The sequence below is a fragment of the Megalops cyprinoides genome, chromosome 18, assembly GCF_013368585.1.
Source record: "Megalops cyprinoides isolate fMegCyp1 chromosome 18, fMegCyp1.pri, whole genome shotgun sequence".
In the NCBI taxonomy this organism is placed as follows: Eukaryota; Metazoa; Chordata; class Actinopteri; order Elopiformes; family Megalopidae; genus Megalops; species Megalops cyprinoides.
Window position 1 is genome coordinate 24,766,510 of NC_050600.1, and position 23,369 is coordinate 24,789,878.

Genomic DNA, 23,369 nt, shown 5'->3' on the forward strand with positions numbered 1-23,369 from the left:
ACCTGAGGTAAGGGCGAGCCTGTGCTTAAAATACCCCCCCACCTCCTGCTATTGAGTCCTGGCCTTCATCTGGAACGAGGCGGGAAGCAGTGTGATCCATTCTAAGGAAGCTGCCCCCCCGAATGCGTTGGACCAGACAAGCAGACACGTATCAGCATTACGAGGGCCCTTAATGTGCTTAATGCGTGTCTGCTATGCCAAACCAAACACCTTTCCCTGCTTTTATTTTTCCAGATCCTGATTCAGATTCATCTCAGTTAGTGGTGGACTGTAAAGGCAGCATGTTGGTTCCATGTGCTGTCGGAAACCTGCCTGCACTGTCTTTGGACCACAGCGCGCTCGGTTGAGCACACACCCAGGGTGAGGTCTCAGACATGAACAATCACACATATCAAGCTATTTGTTTTTATCACGAGGTTTTTTCACTATCCCAAATATCTCCATAATTTCCGTTCAAAGTATTATCATTCAATGTCTGATTCACAATGACATGTCGACCCAGCCTTGCTGAAATGCACTGTATTTCTTGAACGCCATTCGAAGATTTAGTAGCGTTTTGTTAATCAAGTCCCGAGCTATTAAAAATCTCTAACCACGTACATCTTTGTATAAGAAATAAATAAATAAAAGATTATGAGTACTAAGAACATGATGTAGCTAAGCTTGGATTTTGCTGCCAGGAGTGAGCTATGGCAAGATTTAAGCTCCAAAGGGTTTACTTGCTTGTGGCTTGTGCACATGGCGCAAACCATGGACATGTGGCCTCACTGCCGCTCACAGCGCCCCTCCACTGGAACAATCTGCATAAAGCCTTATCCATAAAGCTGTGGCCCTTCCTTACAGCATGCATGGCTGTTGTATGAGAGCATCTCTCTCAGTTGAATAAAGCGCAGCTGTGCCTACGGTGCACCTCCTCCTCCATTCTGCGGCTCCATGGGGACTCTGGCGTCGGATCGCTCCCTCCATCTATGCCTCCTGCCTGTTAATTAACCCTGCCCTGGAGGCGGCACAAGCCGCACTTCGTAGCCGCGGAGCCGGTTTTTTATCCATGCCAGGACTCCCACCGCGGCCCGGCGAACCGGGACATGGCCGCGGTGGGAGTCCTGGCATGGATAAAAAAGCCCCTCGGAACTGTTTCAGCTTCTTTGGGGAGAGGGGCTGCCATTCTCTGCTGGGAGTGGCGGCGAAAGACTCGGCTGAGGGAGACCAGGTGGCTTCTTTCTGTCTCCGCCGCGGACGCAGGCGGGGCCGGGGCGGAAGCGATGAGGGGGCCGATAAAAGCGAGCGCTAGGCGTGGTGACCGGAGACCCGTTGCGAAACGGCGGCCAGCGGAGGAAAAGGGAGGGCGGGGGAGGTGATTCACCTGCGTGATAGCAGGAGCAGGCGGCGTTCGCACTGCCGAGTCACGTCCTGCCGCTGGGGCGTGTCCCGGCTCGCCAGCCCCTCTGCCCCCTCTCTGACTGCTCAGCACGCGTTCTAGAACGCTCCCGACAGTGATGTCACAATGGGGGGACGTCACGCTCAGCGTTTACTCCTCGGCCCTGAAACGTTCGCTCAAGGGAGGGCGGGGTTTAAAACAGACCCAGAGGCTGACGCAAGCTCCCAGCCAAATCCCCTCTGCTCACACGGAGCATATTAACTGACCTGCACGTGTTAACACAGTTAATGTGCTGCTTTGAAAAAAATCACCCTAACTTCTAGAATATTCTATGTCTCTTCATTATATAATATGGCAATCAATCCTAAATTAGATGAATGTGTATTTCTAAAGGTTGAAAGTCAAACATGTTGATGCCACACAAAGTTGACAGTACAGACAGCAGAAGAGGAACCTGTCTGACTAGCACTTTAATTAGAGGGGCCCCCCATGGGTTACAGTTGACTGTTGCCCACACGGTTGTCACATAACCAAGCTTCACCAACGACAGCTAAAATCCCGCATCTATGCTGGGAGTCCAGTAACACGCAGTGCGAGTTCTGGAACCGCACTACCTTCTGCGGCACTGGCGTGTGCGTTAATGACAGAGCGGCAGGGGACCCCAGAGAGCTGTCCCGAGCCAAAGCGAGGGGAGTGCATTGAGTTTATGTAGTGCCGCCTAACAAGCGCCCATCGATTTAGATTAACGACTTGTTAATTGTTCACAGCAGCTCAATTGGCGAGACTTCAGCGCCTTTCCTCAACACACGCTTTTGCTGGAGCCATGATGGAGGCTGACATTTGGTGGCCGTGACACAGATGTGGCTTTTAAGGTGCGCTTTTCAAGGAGATTCCAAAATACAGGTTGGTGTGAGGCAGGGGATTCTGGGTAATCTGAAACTGACCTACAACGGGATGCTTCTCCACACCTCGTTTCTCCCATCCCGAGCTATCCAAACAGTGAGCACGCGCCGTCAAAACCATTGCCATTGTCATTGTCAAAGCACAGGGACAAGCACCAAGACATTCCCAAGTGAGACCAGAGACTGGGTTGTCTGCAGTATGCGGACCAGGCTGAGGTCCCGGCCAAATAGGGAGTTACCTCGATCATGGCTCTGCGAGTTGGGTCACTCGCCGCCTTGCCAACTGCACTACAGAGCAGCAGGGTGGGAGGATCCACGGCGTTGTTTCCACCAGACCCCCACTAGGGGGCGGTGGGTGAACCCGAGGGAAGCAGAGCCTCCGAGAAGGCTTTCCCCTCAGCCTCGGCCTTTTCTGTCAGCGTTCCTCCTCCTCCTCCTCCTCCTCCTCCTCACTCCGCTCCGCTCCCTTCCGGTGTGCGGCGAGGACAGAACCGAACCGATCCGAACGTTTGGCAGAACACCGAGTTTCGGTGCACCATGTCCCTCACCGCCAAGCAGAATCCTCGCTTCCTTTTTCGGATCAACAGGACCACCCGTGGCGGGGAACATCTCTCACCTGCCAGTTACTTACACGCCGTAAACCCCAGTGACAGCTCGAGCCGGCAGTAAACTAGCAATAAATAAAGAAAATAACTACTAGGTCCTGGGGGCCGCTGAGCATACTGTACTGTACTTGTCAAGGGGAGACAGATGAGAACTCCCTGTGACGAACGCCCGGCATCTTCCAGGAACGAGCCGCCGTGTAATAATGAGTGAACCTCCTAGACAGCTGAAGCAAAACAGAGGCCTGACAGCAGCAGAGGCCAAAGCCACACTATTCCCAGGCAGGCTTGGGGGGGGCTACCGGGGCCGCTCGTTCCACGCAAGGGGCCGTAGCGAAAGGACGCGACAGACATCGGGAGGGAACAGAACGTGCTGGCCAGTGGAGAAGCGGGGCGAAGGTGAGAGTTCAGTCACAGGGGATGGGTGTCCTCGCGTATCTGATCGCAGAGAATGCAGCTTCGCTCCAGGTGGACGTGCTGGCCTGATACGGTGCGGTCAGGTTTAAAAGCTGTGAACCGGTAATAAAAAAAAAGGAGCCCTTCTTATTGCAATCAGACTGAAGGCTATGGACTCACTGAACCCTAATGACCTCCTGAACATCTGAAATTTCATGGTGTACGGGCAAATCGTAAGCACCCGTTTGAGTTCATAGACATAATGAGAAGATCGTTGGCGCAAATGCACAAAAAAGTGCTGTGGTATATAATATAACATCTGACTAGTTGTGAAAATAACCCATGTAAGGTTTTTTTTTTTTTAAAACAGAGGCTTACAGTTCTAGTTTCCATGGCAGCCATATCTCTGGGAGACGACCCCTTCTTCCTCTCGCTCTGCATAGGGCGTGACCTTGAGCGGCAGCCCCAGCCTCCCCTCCCCCTCACCACGCCACTGCTTCCTGTTAAGAGAGGGGACACTTCCTGTCCAGCTCCTGCTCCCCCCAGCAGACCTTCCCACGGCGGGCTGGAAGCATCCTACAGGAAAAGACCCTATTTCCTGCCTCTCTCTCCTCCTCTACCCCCCTTGACTCTTGCCTTCTCACCTCTCTCTCTTTTCCTCCCCCTTTCCTTCCCCCTCTTTGCCTCTGCGTTTTCTCCCCCTCCCCCTCACCCCCTTCTCATTCTCTCGTGGTCCTCAAAATTAACTGGCCTCTCTGAAATGGCAACTAAGGTTGTCTTGAGAGAAAAAAACCCCAGGGAAAACCATTTAGTTACACATATGAAGTGCTTATACATCTGCCTTGTAAGGGGTGTTGCTTTCTGCATCCACCAGCACATTTTCTCCAGGGTTCCATATTAAATCCTTACTGGCTTAGAGTGATGGCTGAGTCTCCACTACCTTGAGGCCAGAGGGATCTCGCTGGGGGCACTGCTTTGACCCCCCCAGTGCCATCACCACGCTCTCCTGACTTACACCGGCTGCAAACATCAGAAACCTTTTAGACAGGGGCAGAGCGTAGCGCTGTCAGAGGTCACCTCGACCAGGAAAAAGGAAAGACATGCTGCAGCAAAGATCCGCTCCTTTTTCTACTGTACCTCGAGCAATGCTACTGTAGGACCAAGAGAGGTCCACACATGCTGGTGGGGAAGAAGCTTACTCAAAGGTTAATGGCAGGGAGTTTCTGCGAATGACTCAGTCACTCGTACAAGGTAAACAAACCGAGCAGTTTTTTTTTTATAAATATGGCTTATATTTAGAAAGGGCAGCCAGCAGGAATTTGCAGGAATTCACGTTTCGCAACTTCTCGCCCACGTCTGTCTCTGTCTGGACCATGGTCTGCCTGGTCCGCACTCTTAGCTGTTACGTCACAGCAAGCAGTCGTGAGGTCCGTCCCTCACTGTCCTCCTGAGGTAAGGTGGAAGGGGCTGCATTTTTTATCAGATTTCACACACGTCTGTCACGTGTCCCACTATTTCCTCCACAGGTCTTTTGCTGTGTCGTTACTGCAGTACCACCAGTGGTACAGGCCCATTACACTGGACTTGGGTCCTCATCTGTTGCCCCCTCCACCCCCTCAGAAAAAGAGCAGTGGGCTGGTCCTCATGTCCAATGGTCCATCCCTGGCTATGACATCACAGAAGACCCTCAGTTGCTGGGAGACCTTCCCCACTTATGACATCACAGCAGACCGTCAGTCCCTGGGAGACTTGCCCCGATTGAGACATCACAGCAGACCCTTGGTCCCTGGGAGACCCTTGCACAAAGCATTGTGTGGCTGAGGACGAAGGGGGGGTGGGGGGTGGGGGTGGCGGTATTCGCTTGGCCTTAAGAAAGCACCCACTAACTCTCCACTCTCAGACAGCTGCTGTGAGGATGCCCGTGGCGAGAAAGACAGAGCACTGTAAACCGGCGGCCCTCAGCTGACATCTTTATTGGGTGTTACTGTAATCATGTGCCCCGCCGGCTTCCTCTCGTTTACCTCAGGCCTGACAGCAGATGCCACTCGTAAGCCCCAGGTGCTCATGGGAAATTTGCACTAGCAGCTTTGGGTCTGGAGCTCATGGAGCAGAGAAACTTGTTTACAGGGCAAGGCAGTGCATCAAGCTCTCATTGTTCCAAATACTTTTACAAATTCACCAAGCTATGTTCTGTGTATAAAATGTAACCTAGGGAAGGGGCTTGGTTAGGCATACAAAGTACTTACAACTCAGTCTTCTAAGGGCCATGTACTTGCTGCAGTCTCATTACGTCTAAATGCACACACTCCCTGGGGTCCACTTGAAAAAGTTATTCACTTTTTCCAGAGAACTACAGAATGATTTCAAAAGCTCCAATAAAGCACCGCCATTACGCGGAATGAGATACACTTGTTAAATGCTAATCCTGAGGTAAACCGCTATTAAATTTTTGTTGTGCAACGCCCCAGGTGCCCTTTAAACACACACGAGTGCGTTTTTCCGTGTTACTCAGAGGGAAAATATCTCCAGGCTGTGCCGTCACTCCTACCACCGCCTGGCACTCTCAGCAGCCTGCGAACGGTCCGCTCTGCCGGGGCAGACCACGGAGATTCATTACCGAGCAGATTGCATGGCCTTTATGGTTTTGACATAAATAAATAAGTAAATAGTGGATATACTTTTTACGGCCTACATTTCTGTTGTTCTCGTGCAACGGCCCTCATTACAGTGCCGGGTGATCTAGTGCAGGGCAGCAGCGGTGGAAGACGAATGAAAGGACCTGCAGGCAGGGGCACGGCTGGCTGTTTAACTCACACAAAGGCTGTTTCAGTGCGCGCAAACAGCCAGGCATTCCGTGCCAAATTAGCCACATCGCTGAGCAGCAAGCGCTCAGACCAGGGACCGGCAGAGTCGCGATGCTCTGCGGGTTGCTCGTCACCTTAGCGGTCAGTCGATTTTTTTTTTGTCCCCAAAGAAAAAAGGAAGAAAAAAAATTCCTCAGGCAGAGAAGCATTCATCATACAGTAAAAAATAATATACAGCCCATTATAAAATGCAGTGTCCACATTCATCCTAGGAAGTGGAAACTCATCTGGTGTACCTACAATGCAACAGTCCATCCACAACTACAGACTGCAGTTTGTCATTTCCAAGCATCTGTCATTACAGCTATGGCTTCCTTGTCCCGTATTAACTGCAAAAAGTTAAAGTCAAAGTTTTGTCTCTAAATGAGTTTAGCCTATTTCTTTATGCCTATGTCTCTCTTTCCATCAACTTCAATTATAAATATATCTAATAAGAAGTGACAGTGAATGATTGCTTTCCACTTTAGTTCATACCTGCAACATTATTATAGTTAAAAGCTGCTCTTTTAAAACATCACAGCTCAATACACTGTTTCCTACTGACGTTTGTAAAGACTTTGCATTTGCGTTGTCACGGGCCCACGAAAGTGCCAGCATTAGCATGCGTGAACGTTTTCCTGCTGATATCACACTGCTATACAGATATGCACCATGCTCTTTGTGCTATATAAATTTGCATTTGTTCAGGCAAACATACTGGCTGCTTTCTTTATCCTGTTCAGTGTTAAATTCCAGGAATTCTAAGCTTGCGGTGGATGGACTTTACGCAGTCCTGTGTATTTGTTTCTGTGTGCCTCTCTACAATTGAACAGAGACTGGAGAAAAATAAGCCTAGAGCCAAATCTGATCATGATCTTGTATTGGTAAAAATCGTTTAACCCGCTCAAAACACAGACAAATAAACATATGTAAACACAAACCTAAATATGCAAATCCATGTGTTCTAGACACCTCAGCCCTTATTTTTTAGTGGATGGCTTGATTCGGTTCTTCACTCTATAGTAAAGAGTCTCCAGCTTAAACCTCTGCCGACCGCCAACACCTCTTAAATTCCGCCCTTCATGTCAATATTGACGGTATACTGAGTCGCACCCAGCGTCCCTATCTGGGGACAGCTGTGGTTCGGAGGGCCGTGATCACATAATCAAATTGCTTTTCATGGGAGCAAGCAGTAAGAGGAGCATCGAAGGTCAGCTCAGCATTGTGTAAAGTGGTGGGGGGGGGGGGGGGGGGGCATGCCAGACCTCATGAACAAGACACACACACAGGTACACGCACGCGTGCACGCACACACATGCAACTCACACAACCTTCCAGCACACAGTAGCACGACCAACTCCAGCTAGTTGTAATACTGAGAGGAGGACGACAGTGGGACTCAAGCAGTGCTTCTTCATGTGGCCGACGGGTGCAGACTGGCTGTGTCGTTCTTCCATTTGAGCGCTGGTTACCCTACGGTTCCGGCAGCAGCTGGAGTGGATTTTGTTCTGGCACTGTGTTCTTACGCTTAGCTTTCTGGCTGGGCAGGGGCTGGCTGATGGGGGGGGGGGGGGGGGGGTTTCTGCGACCCTTCTTATAGCTGGCCAATTCACCCGTCCTATAAGGGTTTGGGGGTCTGGCTTCGCCCTCCTTAGAAGAGAAGGGCCAGGTTTCAAGGGGCAGGCTGTCTGAAAGCAGCAAAACTGTGGATGCAGCAGTCGGACCGTCGGGGTTTGGCCGAACTTTTACACCTATGGCAGGCAGAAAATCAAGGCTCTGCGGCAGTCGTTTGCGGAATGATGTGCAAACCTAACATAGGTGAACTTCAGTGGGTTTTCTACCAGTGGACAATGCAGACTTGTTTTTGAACAGGTGTTCCTAGTACCCCAGGACATTCACAGCGCTTTCTGGCTCCGGCTCTCTCTCTCCACTGTGCTCTGAATGCCTTGTCTGCACTCCACTACCTCATCTTGAGACTAACGGCAGGAGATTAAAGGCAGCAGTTAAGAATCTACCAAGAGGCTACGTTAAGGACTAAAAGCGGTCACAAGCTGTTACGCCTAGCAATGCAAACGTCACAGAGACACCGTGAGAACATTACTCGGGCGGCTGGGCCCAGGAGGCCTCCGGCGTCTGGTCACGGTCACAGCGGGAGCCGTCAATCAGTAAACCGTCAGTCTGTCAATCGCTGAGCGTCGGTGTCGTGGCAGCGGAGCGACTCACCCGCACCAGCGTCGGCGCCATGCAGGAGCACACGGTCTTGACGTGCTTCAGACACTTCTCATGGGACATGAAGTTACACACTGTAGAGGGGGAGACAGACAAAAGACACTGCAGTTACTGCAAACTTTACAGTATGTGCACGTGTACAGTGCACTCATGTACTGTACATACGGGCTGGTGCCACACGGAGGAGGTAAATGAGCGAGGGAAGGGAGATGGAGTAACAAGAGGGGGAGGGGGGCATGGAGAAACGGGGGATGGGAGAGGAAGATGGAGTAACGGGGGGGTTGGGTGGAGTAAATGAAGGAGGGGAGAGAGGGATGAAGGAAGAGGGCAATGAAGTCAACTGAAGGGGTGTGGTCCGCAGGAAGTGAACTCTGGAAGGAGGTAAACATCTGACATTTTGCGAAATTTCCTCCATCGTCGTCAGATATCAGCTGACACAGCAGCTAGAAAAGATTTGTCTATATCCTACTACACGCTAGATAGGAGCCACATCCGCTTGCATGGCCTGCCATATCAAAAATAAGATAAAAACAGTTCCACTGGCACTCGGTGACAAACAGCGCCCTGTAGCTACATCACCAGCCTAACTCACACCGACACAGCTGTGCAAAGAGACAGACTGGCATTACATAACATGACGCATTTAAACAGCATTATCCTCAGTCAAGAGAATGGCTTAACCTGATGCCTGCAGGGTAAAGTTCAACGGAATGGTCCTGAGATGACTGACGGCAACCCAAAGGTATTGACCCAGGTCGTCTAATCCACAGGTTCATTGAGCTGAGAAGAGTACGGCGGCTCTGCTCTTTTCAATTTACAGCCGCGTCTCTCACTCCTCCTACTTGCACTACTCAATGCATTTTTGTACAGAGAAAATACGACAATATGCTATTCAGAGATATTCCCCAAAACCCTTTAAATGGACCTATGGTCAGACACCTTTTAGTAAGCAATCCTCTTTAAAAAGTCACATTTGCTCTGTGAGAAGATAAAACCAAGGAAAAGTGTCTGGTTGGACGTACAAATCATTTTGTATCAGCCTCATAAGGCATGTCCAACCGAACACTCTCCCTGAGGTTCCTGCTCAAAAGCTTGCTGACTTTTTCACAGAATGGAAATCCCAAGCTGAACTACTGATGGGTTTTCCAGAGTGCTGCCTCCAACTATGCTCATCTCGCAGGCGCCTCGGTGCGTACAGCGAGCCTCCCTTGGTTCTCGCCTTTCAGGTAGGCGCTCAATGCTCAGCACACTCCGCTCTCACACCGGGCAAGAGTAAACTGCCTGTCACTGTGCTAAAACACGACAAGAAACTCAGCAATTCAACAACAACAGCGCAACGGCTTAACCTTCCTAAAATATCCTCACACATTTCTACGTTGGGCAGCACATTTTACCAAAAACTAACAAGTTATAGTATCGTTTTTAGTGTTTTTTGTTTTGTTTTTATTTGCCCTCATTCCTCCCCCCCCCCCCCCACCCTTTCTGGACTGGCTAACCATACTTGCATTACATCTTCACGACACCCCCTATAACCATGCGGGAGCGCTGAGGCGAGTTAGCCGCCCACAATCCAGTGCAAACCAGCCACAGTGCAGCTCCAATTTTGATATATTGCTTGAACCCCAAGAGTTATAGCTTTCTAAGATACTGTATTAAGGCAGCATTGCTCTCTTGTGCAGGAGTGGCGTTTCTTTACACCAGCCGAAACCCCAGGCCAGTTCGAATGTTTTGCCCATTCAGTTTGGCCTGGTTTAGTGCGTTCACACCAGTGAGGGAAGTTTTACGTTTTGACCTCTCACCAGCAGCATGAATTATGCTTTTTTGCGCCTATTTACGCCAATGAGATCAGTGGAGCGTCTTTTGTCAAACTGCAGGAACAGGCGAGTGGTTTCATCTCGTCAGCAGTGGCAGGAAGTGGTATCTCTGGCCCCCGCTGCTGATGGCAGAGTGTCGTGGGCCGCGGAGAGAATCTTTCCATCAGCATCGCGCCTCCGCACCCCTACAAAACCGCAGGCGCGAGGGGGTCTGAGGGCTCTCAGCGCAGCACCTTTCCCCTCCCCAACCTCTTGAGCAGCTTCTGACGCAAACGGCAGGTGAGCATTCCCGGGGTGTGAAACGCACGGAGGTCTGTACGACCAGCGTCACCGCGGTTTCCTGGCCAGTAGACATGTACCGACGTACGAGTTCAGCAGTTCTGCTATCACCACTGTTCTTCACACCACACACAGTTTTGTTTTTCCACTTTTCAGAATCAATTATTTGAAAGCGATGGCCCTTTCGGTCTTCCCCTCTAAGGTAGCCGACTCGTGGTCAGCCACATTGGTTATTTTGAAATTTTCAGCATTTGAAAAGTGTGCAGTTCCATTTTCCCGTTTCTTCGCAAATTATTTGAATAGCTGAAATGGTCACCGCAGCCTTATTTGCTCGTTTCAGAAGTTTAAAAGCCTCCCAGGGCGTTTGAGAGAAAATGCAGCTCCGAGTGTTTGGATGCGCTCCGAGCGCTCGCAAACAGGCCCTGTGAGGACCCCTGACTGTGTACTCGGTGCGCCTTTCCAGTAAGGATCCGCTTCCAAGCGCTAACGTTTTTCAGGATTCCAACGAGGCGTTCAAGCTAAACAGTAACGGAAAGGTCAAGTGAGGCTAGTCCGTCTGAGGACAGCCCGAGGTGGCCCTTAAAGTCCGCAATGAAGCGAGCTTTCCATCACGGACCTCCACTAGGCAAACCGGCTGAGGGCGGGCACTCATCCCAAATGCCAGCATCACGTAGACAGTCAGTGGCATACTAATGCACCAGCAGTCAATATTGGCCTTATGTGACAGGGGGCATAATCATTTCCCTACCGAGGATAATCATGTTAATTAATGGTGTTCTTAAATCAGCTGGTTTAGATTTGCTTGGACAAAAAGTTAGGCGTGTTACACAGAAATTTTGTCAACATCCTAGCAAAAGCCCAGTAATGTGTGTAACCATGCATGAGTCTGTTTGTAGATGTTTGAAAGGCTCTCAGCTGCTCTCTGTTGCTCTCTCTCTCCCTCTCTTTCTCCCTCTAGCTCTGGCATCCAATCCCCTCCTTCCAGTGGACTTGCTGTTGCCATGCCGACCAGAGGAGTCAATCACGACTTTGCTGCAGCGGATTACACAACGGCGGCTCTCCCTCACTCTGCCCGGTAACACCAGAGTCGTCACTCACATGCCCGACGTGGCGGCTGCGCGCTCCGCGAACACTCGGGCATCCAGTGCCATGCGCTCCGAGAACGCTCGGCGCTCTGGACAACGTTCACGTCCTCACTCCCAACTCACATCCTGACACACGCTCACTCACTCACTGATACTCCAGATTGTCGCACACCCACACATTCACACGCACACACGAATACCACACATTCTCACAAACACCCACGCGCTTACATTCACTGACTCATCAACGCCACGTAATTTTATACAATAACATTCACTCACTCATTAAAACTCTGTATTGTCACATGCTCACATTCATTCAATCACTAATGCTCCATATTCTAACAAACTGACATTCATTCACTACTACTGTACATTCCTATATGCACACATACACTCATTCATCAATTTTCCAGATTCTCGCATGCCTACATTTACTCATTCACAGTAAGGATCCATATTCATATACCCCTACATTCACTCACACCCAAGGTCCTCACAAACTTCAACACCCATACATTTACTCTTCCTTCTACTAGATGGTTTGCTTCTACTTTTTAGGAAATGGTGGGCTCACATTAGATTCACATTATAGATCGACATTAATATGAAATTATTTCCCACACAAGTTCTCTCTCTCCCAATGCTATTACACCTGGATGCATCTGACACCACTTGTATAACAGTTTTAGCTGCACTGTTCCCATCTTTCTTAACTCCAGTTCTGCAGGTTCTGAGGAACTGGAGAAATACTAACGAGTTCCTGTAAAGACTGAAATATCATGGTGGTCACCAGTAACAGACCACATCAATGTGGCCTAGATAAGGCCGAAGGACAATTAGAGCACTGCACCACGCTAAACATAGCCTGCCGGAGGTCGTGGTTTTATGCTACATATGCAACACCACAAAAAGCAGCATGTTTTGAGAACTTTGGTCATGTACCCCGTTTCCTGATTGGATGTCATCTGCAGGGTCCTCTTGACCTATTGTTGCGGTCAGGCAACAAGAACACAGTTGGTTCACATGTACCATTTGCAAACCTGCCTTTTGGGAAAGTGACTATTCTGAATCTTGATGACTCCATTGGGTAAAGGAGGCAGAGGAAAATGGGTTTAATGCAAACCCACTGATCTACACATTGTCAGAGGTCTATCAATGGCCACCTATGATGACTCCACCATCATTCAGAAGTGGTAGTCACGTGGGGGACTCTTGGAGCCCTCAACCTCCATGATGGGGTACATGGTGACCCCCTGCCTTGCCAGAACAGAAATCAACAGCCACTGTAATCACAGCCCTGCTGCCATCTGAGGCCCGTAGAACTGCTTTCTACCCTCAGAGAGGATTTAACCATAAAGAGCTTTAACCATCATTATAGAGACAGAGGAGTCTTTCCACACCTTCAGAAAATCATAGAGGTAACAACATAACACTGCAGTAGGGTTCTGTGTGATGCACTCATGTGACATCAACAGTACAATAATCAAGAGTAGTAAACAGCCCCCCATGGAAGGGGAACTGAAATCATAACCTAGCACTTCTTTACATGATAGAGGTTTCGATACCAATGACCCTAGGATTGGAATGAGTCAGTGATCAGCCCCTGATGCTTGAACGGGACATCCTATGACCACGAGCTCATCCTCACCGACGGCTCATCAGAATGTCAGCTGTGACAGAAAGGTTATGGGTGAACGCCACAGCCCAGCCGCCAAATCCAAATCAGATCCCGTCCGCATTGCCTGGGGGCGGGGGGGGTAGGCAACACTCGCCTGGGCGTCTCTGAGGAGCTCCCTGTCTGCCCGGGCCTGGCGGGCGCCATGCCAGTCACATCAGTGCTCAGTTAAGGAGATTCCTTTTAATGAGGCAATTAAACAGGAGACAGCAGAGCACAAGATCGATCGGCAGCCATCTTTGCCTTTTGTATCCTGGAAGGGGCCTTTGAGTCTCTCCCTCTGAGAGGCTCAGAGCTGCCGGCAGTAGTGCTGGGAGATTCTTCAAAGCACGTCAGCGTGTGAATCAATGAATCCATGTCCCCCCCCAACCCCACACCCCCTCCACCCCCAAGTGCTCTGAGAAACAGGACAGAAAGTCTAGTTCTTATCTCTTGACAGCTGTCTGTCTATTTAGGTCTGCTTTGAAAGACCACAGAGCTAGACCAACCGACACTAAGATAGAAGTCACACCACACAGACACACACATACACAGTCACACCACAGATGCGCACACAATTATTCTACTGACATACATGCACACACTCATGCTACATAAGCAGAGACACATATTCCACACAATCACACCAACACACGCTACACATTCTGGCTGTTCTTAGACATTGGTTAGCCAAAATTACACACACAAAGTTATGCCAAATAAAGAAACACATTCATGCTTTCGGTTTCTCCATCCTGCACTCACTTATACACAAACAGTAAAACTAGAAACTCCACAGTCAGCCACACATCTGTACGATCTCTGCCTCTCAAACACACACACACACACACATTTCCACTCTCCCTCTTACAGTCACATTAAACAGACAGAACACATAGAGCATCACACATTTTGCACATCCACAAATGCATGCAGGCACGCGCATGCGAATCTTTCCCTGATTTGAAAATGCACCTAGGATTCTTATCAAAACCATTCATTCTTGCCCCCACTAGTTTTTTGGTTCACGGCTGATATTGTGAGTCATTTCACATAACGTGCTGGTTCTAGGTCAATCACTGTGCATTCACAGTGACTGTGAGATGACTGAGAAAAACTGAAATTCTCTTTGCTATTCTGAATATTAGAGAAGGAAACGGGAGCTGCCATACTAATCAAAGCCACATTCCACATAATGGCCAAAATATGGAAATATGAAAGCACCATCAAACACGATCACGCATTCTGCCAGTTTCCTTTGGAAAAGTCATTCTGAGGGACGTGGGGACAGGGGTCAGAACTGCTAACACCAAACTAACTGTACATTAAAATTCTCTGTTTCAGTTTTTCTCAATCCTGCTCCTGGAGGCCCACTGTCCTGCACGTTTTCCATCTCTCCCTGCTCTACCTACCTGACTGAACTCATCAGTGGCACTGATTAGTTGAGCACACCTGATTTAATCAAGCGCATGTTAATCACACCAATCAGGTGTGTTTGGAACAAGGATAGATAGAGGATATACAGGACAATGGGCCTCCAGGAGTAGGATTGAGAAAAACTGCTCTATTTAATTAAATATTTCTGATTAGATACCTCCTACTCAAATGAAGTCATCACTCCTTCCTTGAGTGGGAATATGCTCCTGTGGCCTGAATAGGACGGCCTGGATCTTGCTTTAAACTGTCGGCATCTGCATGAGTGCACATGCAGATGTCCCTTAATTGAAAGCATATTCAGCCATATTTTCGTATTTTAAATGCTGATTCAACAGCTGACCCGTTACCTTCTCTGTCCAACACGCTTGTCAGCACAGTACGAAACAAAATTGACTGTCAGGGTGATAGGTTTTCATTTTTTTTAATTAATCGCTTTTAAACAGGGATTCTGCAAAAAAACACTCTGATGTGCTATCTTGGTCCTCACAGCAAGGTCCACTGCTTGCACAGGCTAAAGCACTGCATTATGGGTACATACCCCTATCTCCTTTGCTGTCAGAAGGACAGAAATGTAGACAGATCTGGGACTATGCTGGTGATTCATCATGTTGCATTAGAGCTTCCTTATGTCACTCCACTGCATCCCTTGGAAAGACACCCATGTGCCAGTGTGACAGGGACACTGGGACAACTCTCTTCGAGGCCTGGTAACCCCCTGTCTCTCAATTCTGCTCCATAAGTAAGAAATAAGTGCGAGAAAAGCCCTCATCAGCCACCAGGTCTTTCAGTCAAAGAGGAATTTACACTATTCTTAGCTCTGTGTGCAAGCTTATCTTTAGCAAAGGGCTGATTGTCAATATATGCAAATTACACAAGGCATACCATGAAATTATTTCCCTAGCTAAATGTTTAAGAATTACAAATCAACAAGCTGCTGTCTTATCTCTCAGTTAACATGAAGCTAACCTAAGCTCTCTTTATTTACTGTCCCACTATCTCACATTGCTCTGTTGCCTGCTTGTGGACACCGGTTTTATGGATATGGATATGGATACCTGTCAGCTGGGAACGAAGTCCTCCTAAGGCAAGGGTGCCAAACAATGGAATTAATACTGTCCAATATGACGCTGCTTCTCGTGCATAAGCTAATGCGTTGCTGAAACTGAACAGTAACAATGTGGAAATGGTCTAGTCAATGCCAGTGATCTGATTACCCATATTTTTTCACTGCAGGTCACAGATCTTGTCATAGTAGTTAAGAGACATTTTCCAAATCAATGTTGCAGTTTGTCAGCCAGGAAGCAATTTGAAAAGGGCAGTCTAATCCATCAGTGGGGCTTGACCACACACCTGGCCCTCCCAAGGGTACCAGTCACCTGGCAACCCTCCTGTGTGATGCACCTCACCCTGATCACTCTCCACCGTGCCACACATGAACAGATGGGAGCAAGGCATGATGGGGTCTTTCAGAGCTGCAAAGGCTGAACCATCCAACAAGCCACCGGGAGCTCTCGCTGTCTGTGCAGCTATGTTTTCTGAACAACAGGGACTTGGTCAGATTGGTGGGGGGCACCAACTGTCAATCATTGCACTTGCTCAAGCTGCACTCGCAAGTAACATGTGAGGCAAAATCAAAAGAGAATCATTTATAACACAAACAACTGGGATACCCTATGACCTATGACACATGGCACCATCATACTACACCAGCAGCCCCTTGAATATGTGGGTATATTTACCAAGATGTACTTGTGCTGCAGCAACTCAAGCCCCTACAACTGTTGTCAATGCATAAGGGTTAATCGTTTCAGTTCTAAATGCAGTGATGTTTCCTACCACAGCCATTAAAGCCAAACCCAAACAAACCACTTCTTTATTCATTGAGACTGCATACTGTTTTGATTATCATTGTTATTATTGGCATTTAGCAGATGCTCTTATCCAGAGCAAGTTACGTCAGGTTTCGTTACAGGTTTTTTTTTTTTTTTTTTTTTAACAATGTTATCCATTTATACAGCTGGATATTGACTGAGGCAAGTGTGGGTTAAGTACCTTGCCCAAGGGTACAGCAGCAGTGCCCCTGTGGGGAACTGAACCGGCTACCTTTCGGTTACGAGTCCTGCTGCATAACCTCTGTGCAACTCTGGAAGCGTGGAAGCGGGACTCAGTGGCATTAATACAAGATATCCTTGTATGCCAGACCTTCATCACCAGCTGTGTTAACGGCATTTAAGTTCAGTTTCTAAATTGCAGCATTGTATTGTCCGTTTTGTCTGCATTATATCCGTTTTATTGCTGAATATGTTCACCTGCCTTCACCTGCCAATTGGAAATCTTGCAGCTTTCCTGAGGTGTTGGTTCTGTTGTTAGTTACACCCTTGAGCTGGTTGAATTTACGCTGTGGGATGTGTTTTAGTAGCTTGACCAAAAGAGGAGAGGACTGTACTGAACCACTCTGATCACAAGACAAAAAAAATGTGACCCATATCTTATAACACATCCCTGTTCAAGTTGTGTTATAATGAACATGCTATCTATTTAAAACAGGCCTGTTCCACCCCAGAAGGGATGAAATCCATGAGGTTTTCCAGGTCCTTTAAAATCACTGATATTAAGAAATGAGGAGCGAGACTTAAGTGGTTCAATTAAGTCAATCATTTTCTGAACCGGGTCCTTAACTGCCCGCCAGTGACGAAACCTGTAGCACCGGGTTTAAAAACTGAAAACTACGGGTCTCGTTCAGTATCATAAAACTTTGGGAAAAGAACCGCATTTTACAAGCTACCCAAACCGTGGACGTTCATTCACGTGACCCGACCCCTTGATTAACCCTGACAGCGTCTCTTGGCTGGCTAAAAAACCCACAGACCATCCCTGCCACCATGTGACCTGCTCGTCAACCCCAGCCAGTATGTTTCGCTGTAAGGGCGAAGCCAGTATGATTCTGAACGCCAAGCAACAGCAGCTTTGAAGCAAGCTTTAACCTTAGCATCCGACCATCGCCGAGAACGACACAGGTATGAGACATTGACCAGGAGCAAAGTTAGGCCTACGTTATAAAGTGGAGATATGCATGGTGACGTGGGAAAGGCCGGAATTCAACAAGGTTATGATCTCAGGTGGAGTCATCTGGAAATCCTCACATGAAAATCAAACGTTGTGTAAATGAGGCCATACCCGTACCAAGGTCAAGCCCGGGCGCCCAGCTGACCGGGCATGACAACATTCCCCTCATTAACTGAGCACAACACAGAGCAGCATACACAGTACCGCCTGCTAAGAACTGTGAGAAACTTGCTAATCTCAAGGACCACAAGAGAAGACAATCAGCTTGTCCAGTGACAGAGGCAAAACTTGCGTTAACTGCTTAAGTGTTACGGTGTTTCAACAGAGCATCAGTAGCCAGTTGTTTTTTTAGAGCCCATGAAGACCGATCAATCAAGTTCCATGTGTGCCGTACGTGCAATAACAGCCGTCTGATGTGACCACTTTAATAAAAGACAATGCAAACCATTTTGTAATCAACACCTGAATGTGTTTACTTCCTTAAAATGGCAAACTTGAAACAAATAAACTACAGAAATATTTCGACAGCTACATCCAGAGGCAGCTATCTTGTTCACAGAAAAAACTGACGACGTACACGGAGCTCCAACACTTTTCATTTAAGATAAGAAACGAATAAATTTTACAAAAAAAAAAAAAAAAACAGGTCAGATCGGGTGTCCCCTATTTGTTCCAGGTTCTGGTTGAGCAAATTAAACCGTCTTCATTTCACTTTCAGCCTCAAAAACAAAACCGTGCAAGAGAAGCCTAACCGCTGGCTAACATACTATGGAGTAATAATCAATAATTAAAAACATAGCAATCATCAACACAATCGCACGATTCCTTACCTTCACAAAGGAAGCCGACAAGTCCCCATATGAAATCGCTACAGTGATGGCAGAACGTCGGCTTGGTTAGAGTTACTTTCCTGAAGCCGTGTCCCGGAGCCCCGACCTGGTACTTGGTTCGAGAACCCGGGGACTGCTGTGCCTTCTTCCGCCCAGAAAGAGGGCTCTCGCCCGGACTGTCTGCGCCGGAGTTCCCATGTTTAATTCGACTACTATCTGCCATGCCACGACGATTATGCCTTCCAAAGCCGGTTTACTTTGATGTGTTAAAACCCGAAAAGCCAAGGTTATCTGGTGTTTTTGTAGCTGATCTCACAAACGGTTCTGTGCTTTGCTAACCTTTTCCGCCCGAGTCATCGTGACTTTACTGAGAATGTGAAACGCTACAGCGTGTTGTATCGTGAGCGTCAGCCTTGCTAACTGGCCAGAGATTAAACAGGGGTTCGTTCCTTAAACACTGACCTCTGTTTCTGGCTAGCTTGCTAGCACTGTGGTATTAAAAAACACGATTTTGATTTAGATTGTATGCGCACATACTCGTAATTTATAATACATATTTAGAAATGAGTTATTTTAGATCGAATTGATTGAATGGCAACGACTTCCTTGTGTGCGACGGCGAGATTTGGCTAGATACATTGTAAAACACTGCTTGATACCTATAACTACCTAACAAGTAGTTCAGCTAAACTTGTTTGTGAACATATGGCATGAGGTAAACTCTCTCTGTTCTGCATTTATTTCCTAATACGTGTTTTTTAAATGACACAAAATCAAACCCAATTTGTAGGATATATCCAGAAAGCAAGATGAACATATTCCATGTTCATGACTGCTTGTTGAGTTCATAAAATATTGTATTTAAGTATTTAACTTGTTGCCAGCTTTTGTAAAGGAAATAATTATTCCGAATGGTTTGATATTTTCCCCAAGACTGGGGGAATATTTCTAGCTTGCTGGCTAGTTGTCTGGCTTGGCTAGGTAGAACAGACTGGCCCGACATGCACGAACGACAACCTAGCCAATTCAGAACGGCGATCAAATGTATTCGATCACATTAGTTAGAAAAATGGATAGCAAGGTAACTAGCTCTAACAAGGAGGGGGAATCTAGACATTTATCCCTACGAAGAAAGGCGCGATTCGACGCGATTGTCTTCTGCCAAGTTTCATTTTCTTTGCGGCAGATTGGAGTTGTAAAGAACAAACACACAACTTCCGCCTCCAGTATTTTTCGACTGCTTTCCTCGTCCTCCCAGTTGCAGTCGCCGTGTAATCCCCGCCGCGACTTCGATGTGCGCTAACGAGCTAGCATCTCGCTACATTCCCTGCACGTCTGTGCAGATTGTTTTTTGACTGCGAATTCGCGTTTGACGCCGTTACCTGCCTGTCTGTCGTTGGTTCTGCTCTGCCCCCCTCCCTCCCCGGACCTGCGTAAGAAGAGCAGATGCAGGGATTCCAGTGCAAAAGCACACCCCACAATTTGGTATTCAAAGAGCGTTCGAACACCCACTGGTTCCCGCAACCTAGTGAATGGGATTTAAAAAGACAGCGCCACTTAGCTGGTTTTCTCTCCCCGTGAAGCCTTGCGGGGATTTGTTATGCAAAGTAATGAGGAGAACGTCCCTAATCAAACCTCAGGTGAAAGTGACACGGGAAAGTGGGAGATAGTATTCTACACACGACGCTGCGTTGGAAAAGCCTAACTCATACAGAAATCAATTATGGTCCTCTTTTTTCGGTTGGCGTTACTTTGCTGTGGACCCGCGATTAAAGACTTTCTAGGTCTGTGACAGTTGGAGCCAATGGTACCAATGTGTACCAAGGAGGTTTATAAAACAAACGAAACCTCATGCGTTATTTTTGAATGTCAACGTAATGTAGCTACTAATCAATGGGTAAGGAAAGTAACAGCGAGAGCTTCCGATACATAAAAACTGTTCTTAATCTAGTTCGGTTTCTGCTTGCAGAAAAGAGGAATTGTCTCATTAACCCCCACCGCAACGTTACCAATTATAGTAACCTACGTGTTTTCTCTTTCTACATAACCTCAGGTGAAAACTAATGTTGTTGTGTGTCTTGCTTCAGTTACTTTCCAGACTGAACAAGTTCTCACCTTTAACAAACAACGATTCCTAAAAAAATATTTTTAACTCATAAGGTAATTTTAGCTCAAAACAGGAACATCTCCTAAATGCATTATGTGAAAGGAATATGTCTCGGTTAAGGGAGTCTAAATATAGCACAATGTCTCTAACCTCTGCAACTTGGGATGGCGGGTCATTAGAGTTGTCATTATTGTCAATGAGACAATGATTGCTAGCTCTGTTAAAGAGTGAGCTCTCCTTACTCAAATCGTTCCTGCACCATTGCAAGATAGACACTTCTGATAACTGCGACTTTTTTCAATGTTAGTTTATTATAAATGTCTCATTCAGAAACTTTGTGTGGAATGTGTATAGCTGTCCCTTGAACTGAAACAGAAGGCTGTGGGTTTGATGGCCAAAAGTGTCAAGGAACAGAAACCATGTTTTCTGCTTGCACTTCCACAAGACGTGTGAACGAGTCAGTTTGTGAGTGAAATCACCTGTAGATCCCATGGATAAAGCAATTCAGACGACCAGAGCTGTGCCTGCAATGATCAAAGCTAACACATGAAATCACATTTGCTTAGCAGACGTTCCTATCCGGCGCAATGTTCACAGTTTCTTTTTTACATTATCCATTCATGTATAGATGGACATCTGAGGCAATTCCGCCTAAGTACCTTGCCCAAGGATACAACAGCCGAGCCCACAAGGAAATCAAATCATTTTGTACTACCACCATGCCAGTGTGCTGCATGCACGTAACATTTAGGCTAGATAAAATGAAATAAAACATATCACACTTTTACCTTTAAATTCTTGCAAAGGAGTCACGCTTCAGGGCAAGATTCGAACCTCAAGGCCTATCAGTTTGTCTAAAAAGCAAGAAAGTCACCTGAAAACTGTTGATGACTCAACACTGACTCGAGTCACTGACTGGATCCAACAACTCTGCTGTTCAGCACTGCAGGACTGGGCAGGCCAACCAGCCTTTCGCCAGGATGTTTTGGGTGCCTGTGTTTTTTTTTTAATAAATACCATACCATACATAGATCAATACAAATAGTCTCACTGTGTTTCTTGAAGTTTGCATGACTGAACATTAAAACCAGAGGATTAGAGATTTGTGGGACTACGGTTTGCTGCAGTCCTCCTTTTGTCTTTGCTGCATATGCACTTATTGTGTTGCACATCATCTAAATAATAGATGAGGTATGATGGGCGTCTATTGAGCGAATGCGTTCATCATCCAGACGCCCCCTAGTGGCTATCTCCATCGGAGCACTACTACGTGACATGACAACTGACTTTTTCAGCGTGGAATCTTCAAGTGCTTCAAAACACCAACTGGTCAACAAAGTGTTCTGGTGTCATGAGACTTTCTGACCATTAACAAACACAAGACTCTTTTGAAGCACTAAAACATATGTCAACAATAATTAAATTAAACTATTTGTATTTTTAGCTTTATTTCAGCAAAACTTTGTTTTACATTTGTATTATTAAAAACTGAGAGGAGAACCACCTATCAAGCCGATCAAGAAATGAACAGAAACAGGCAGACTTCCGCACCATAAAAATGTGTCATTATCTGCTAGCATTTATATATTATTTGCTTCAGTCATGAGCCCATATTTAGAAGCATTTTAATCACGAGGCAAGAAAAAACATTCAAAAATCTTTAAATAGATTGAAATCATTTGAAACATAACTTCATGGAAGAGCAACTATGTAATATTAAATACATGTTATGTACAATATTAAATATAGATTATATTTCATCATGCCAGAGCAGACAAAGCAAAAGATAATATCGATATATTCAAAGTGGGAGATAGTTATATGTTTGGAGGCTAAAAAGACCTTTCAAAGAAAGGAGTAGCAGTCTCTCAGCATAAGGGAAAGTCATGCTTCTTGAAGATTTTGTACAGCATCAGTCTGACAACATGTAGATTACAAGGTGTAGATATTTGAAAATAGTGCACCCAAAACCAACCTTTAATAAACGCAACTGTCCCTCATCTAACTGCAAATTCAGAATGAAGTAAAACACTGGGATTCTTGTTCGAATTAAAACTCAACTTTGAACTCTGTCAGCTCTGAGCCCGTATTATAGGTGATCACCTCCCAAGACAGAACACATATTGTGGTTTGACTACGCATCAAGGCCAGAGATTATTCCCCAGGGTATTTCAGTTGAAATAATTCCAAATGTAAAGGTGCCATTTTTTTTTTTTTTTTCGTTTTTAATAAATTATCTTAAAACAGTCAAATTTAGGTTTGGACAACCGTCCTTTTGGCAATGGTGCAAAATGCTTTTGAAAGAGAAACATCTGCAAACATATAATCAAAAACAAGTCACTGCTGCTAAGAAACTGTATCCCTTTATCCTTCACATGTTCCTCAAGGTTGCTGGGAAAAAGCCCCCTGTCATCCTTCCCACCTCCCTCACATTAAGGGTGCTTTCACGGCCAGTGTCTGATTTCTGAAAGGCTGGTAAAGTGGGCTGATTGAATTTGTCGGTATTGATCTCTAGTGTAACGAGACAGACAGTGCTTCTTGTCTGCCCACGCCAGCTTCCAGTCTCGCTTTCATAAATTATTGAGCAAGAAAGCTCACTGGATCTTGACACCGGATTGCAATGCATTTAAATCAAAAAAGCTCTTATTAAAAAAAAAAAATAATAACTGATGTGGGCACCTTTCCACAAATGAACAAAATTTAAGGTGTGAGATTTTTTTTTTCCAGATATCGGTTTCTCCACC

General features: G+C 46.8%; 1 protein-coding gene across 1 annotated transcript in view; it reads right to left on the minus strand.

Moving 5' to 3' along the window:
- Positions 1–19,100, minus strand: part of LOC118793723 (diacylglycerol kinase theta) — a 41,201-nt gene extending 22,101 nt beyond the window's left edge. Inside the window, exons 1-2 of the mRNA XM_036551978.1 lie at positions 18,519–19,100; positions 8,345–8,424 (exon numbers count right to left, since the gene is read on the minus strand). Of these exons, the coding sequence (XP_036407871.1) occupies positions 8,345–8,424; positions 18,519–18,741 (303 nt within the window). The 5' untranslated portion in view covers positions 18,742–19,100. The remainder of the gene's footprint in view (positions 1–8,344; positions 8,425–18,518) is intronic.
- Positions 19,101–23,369: the final 4,269 nt, after the last annotated feature.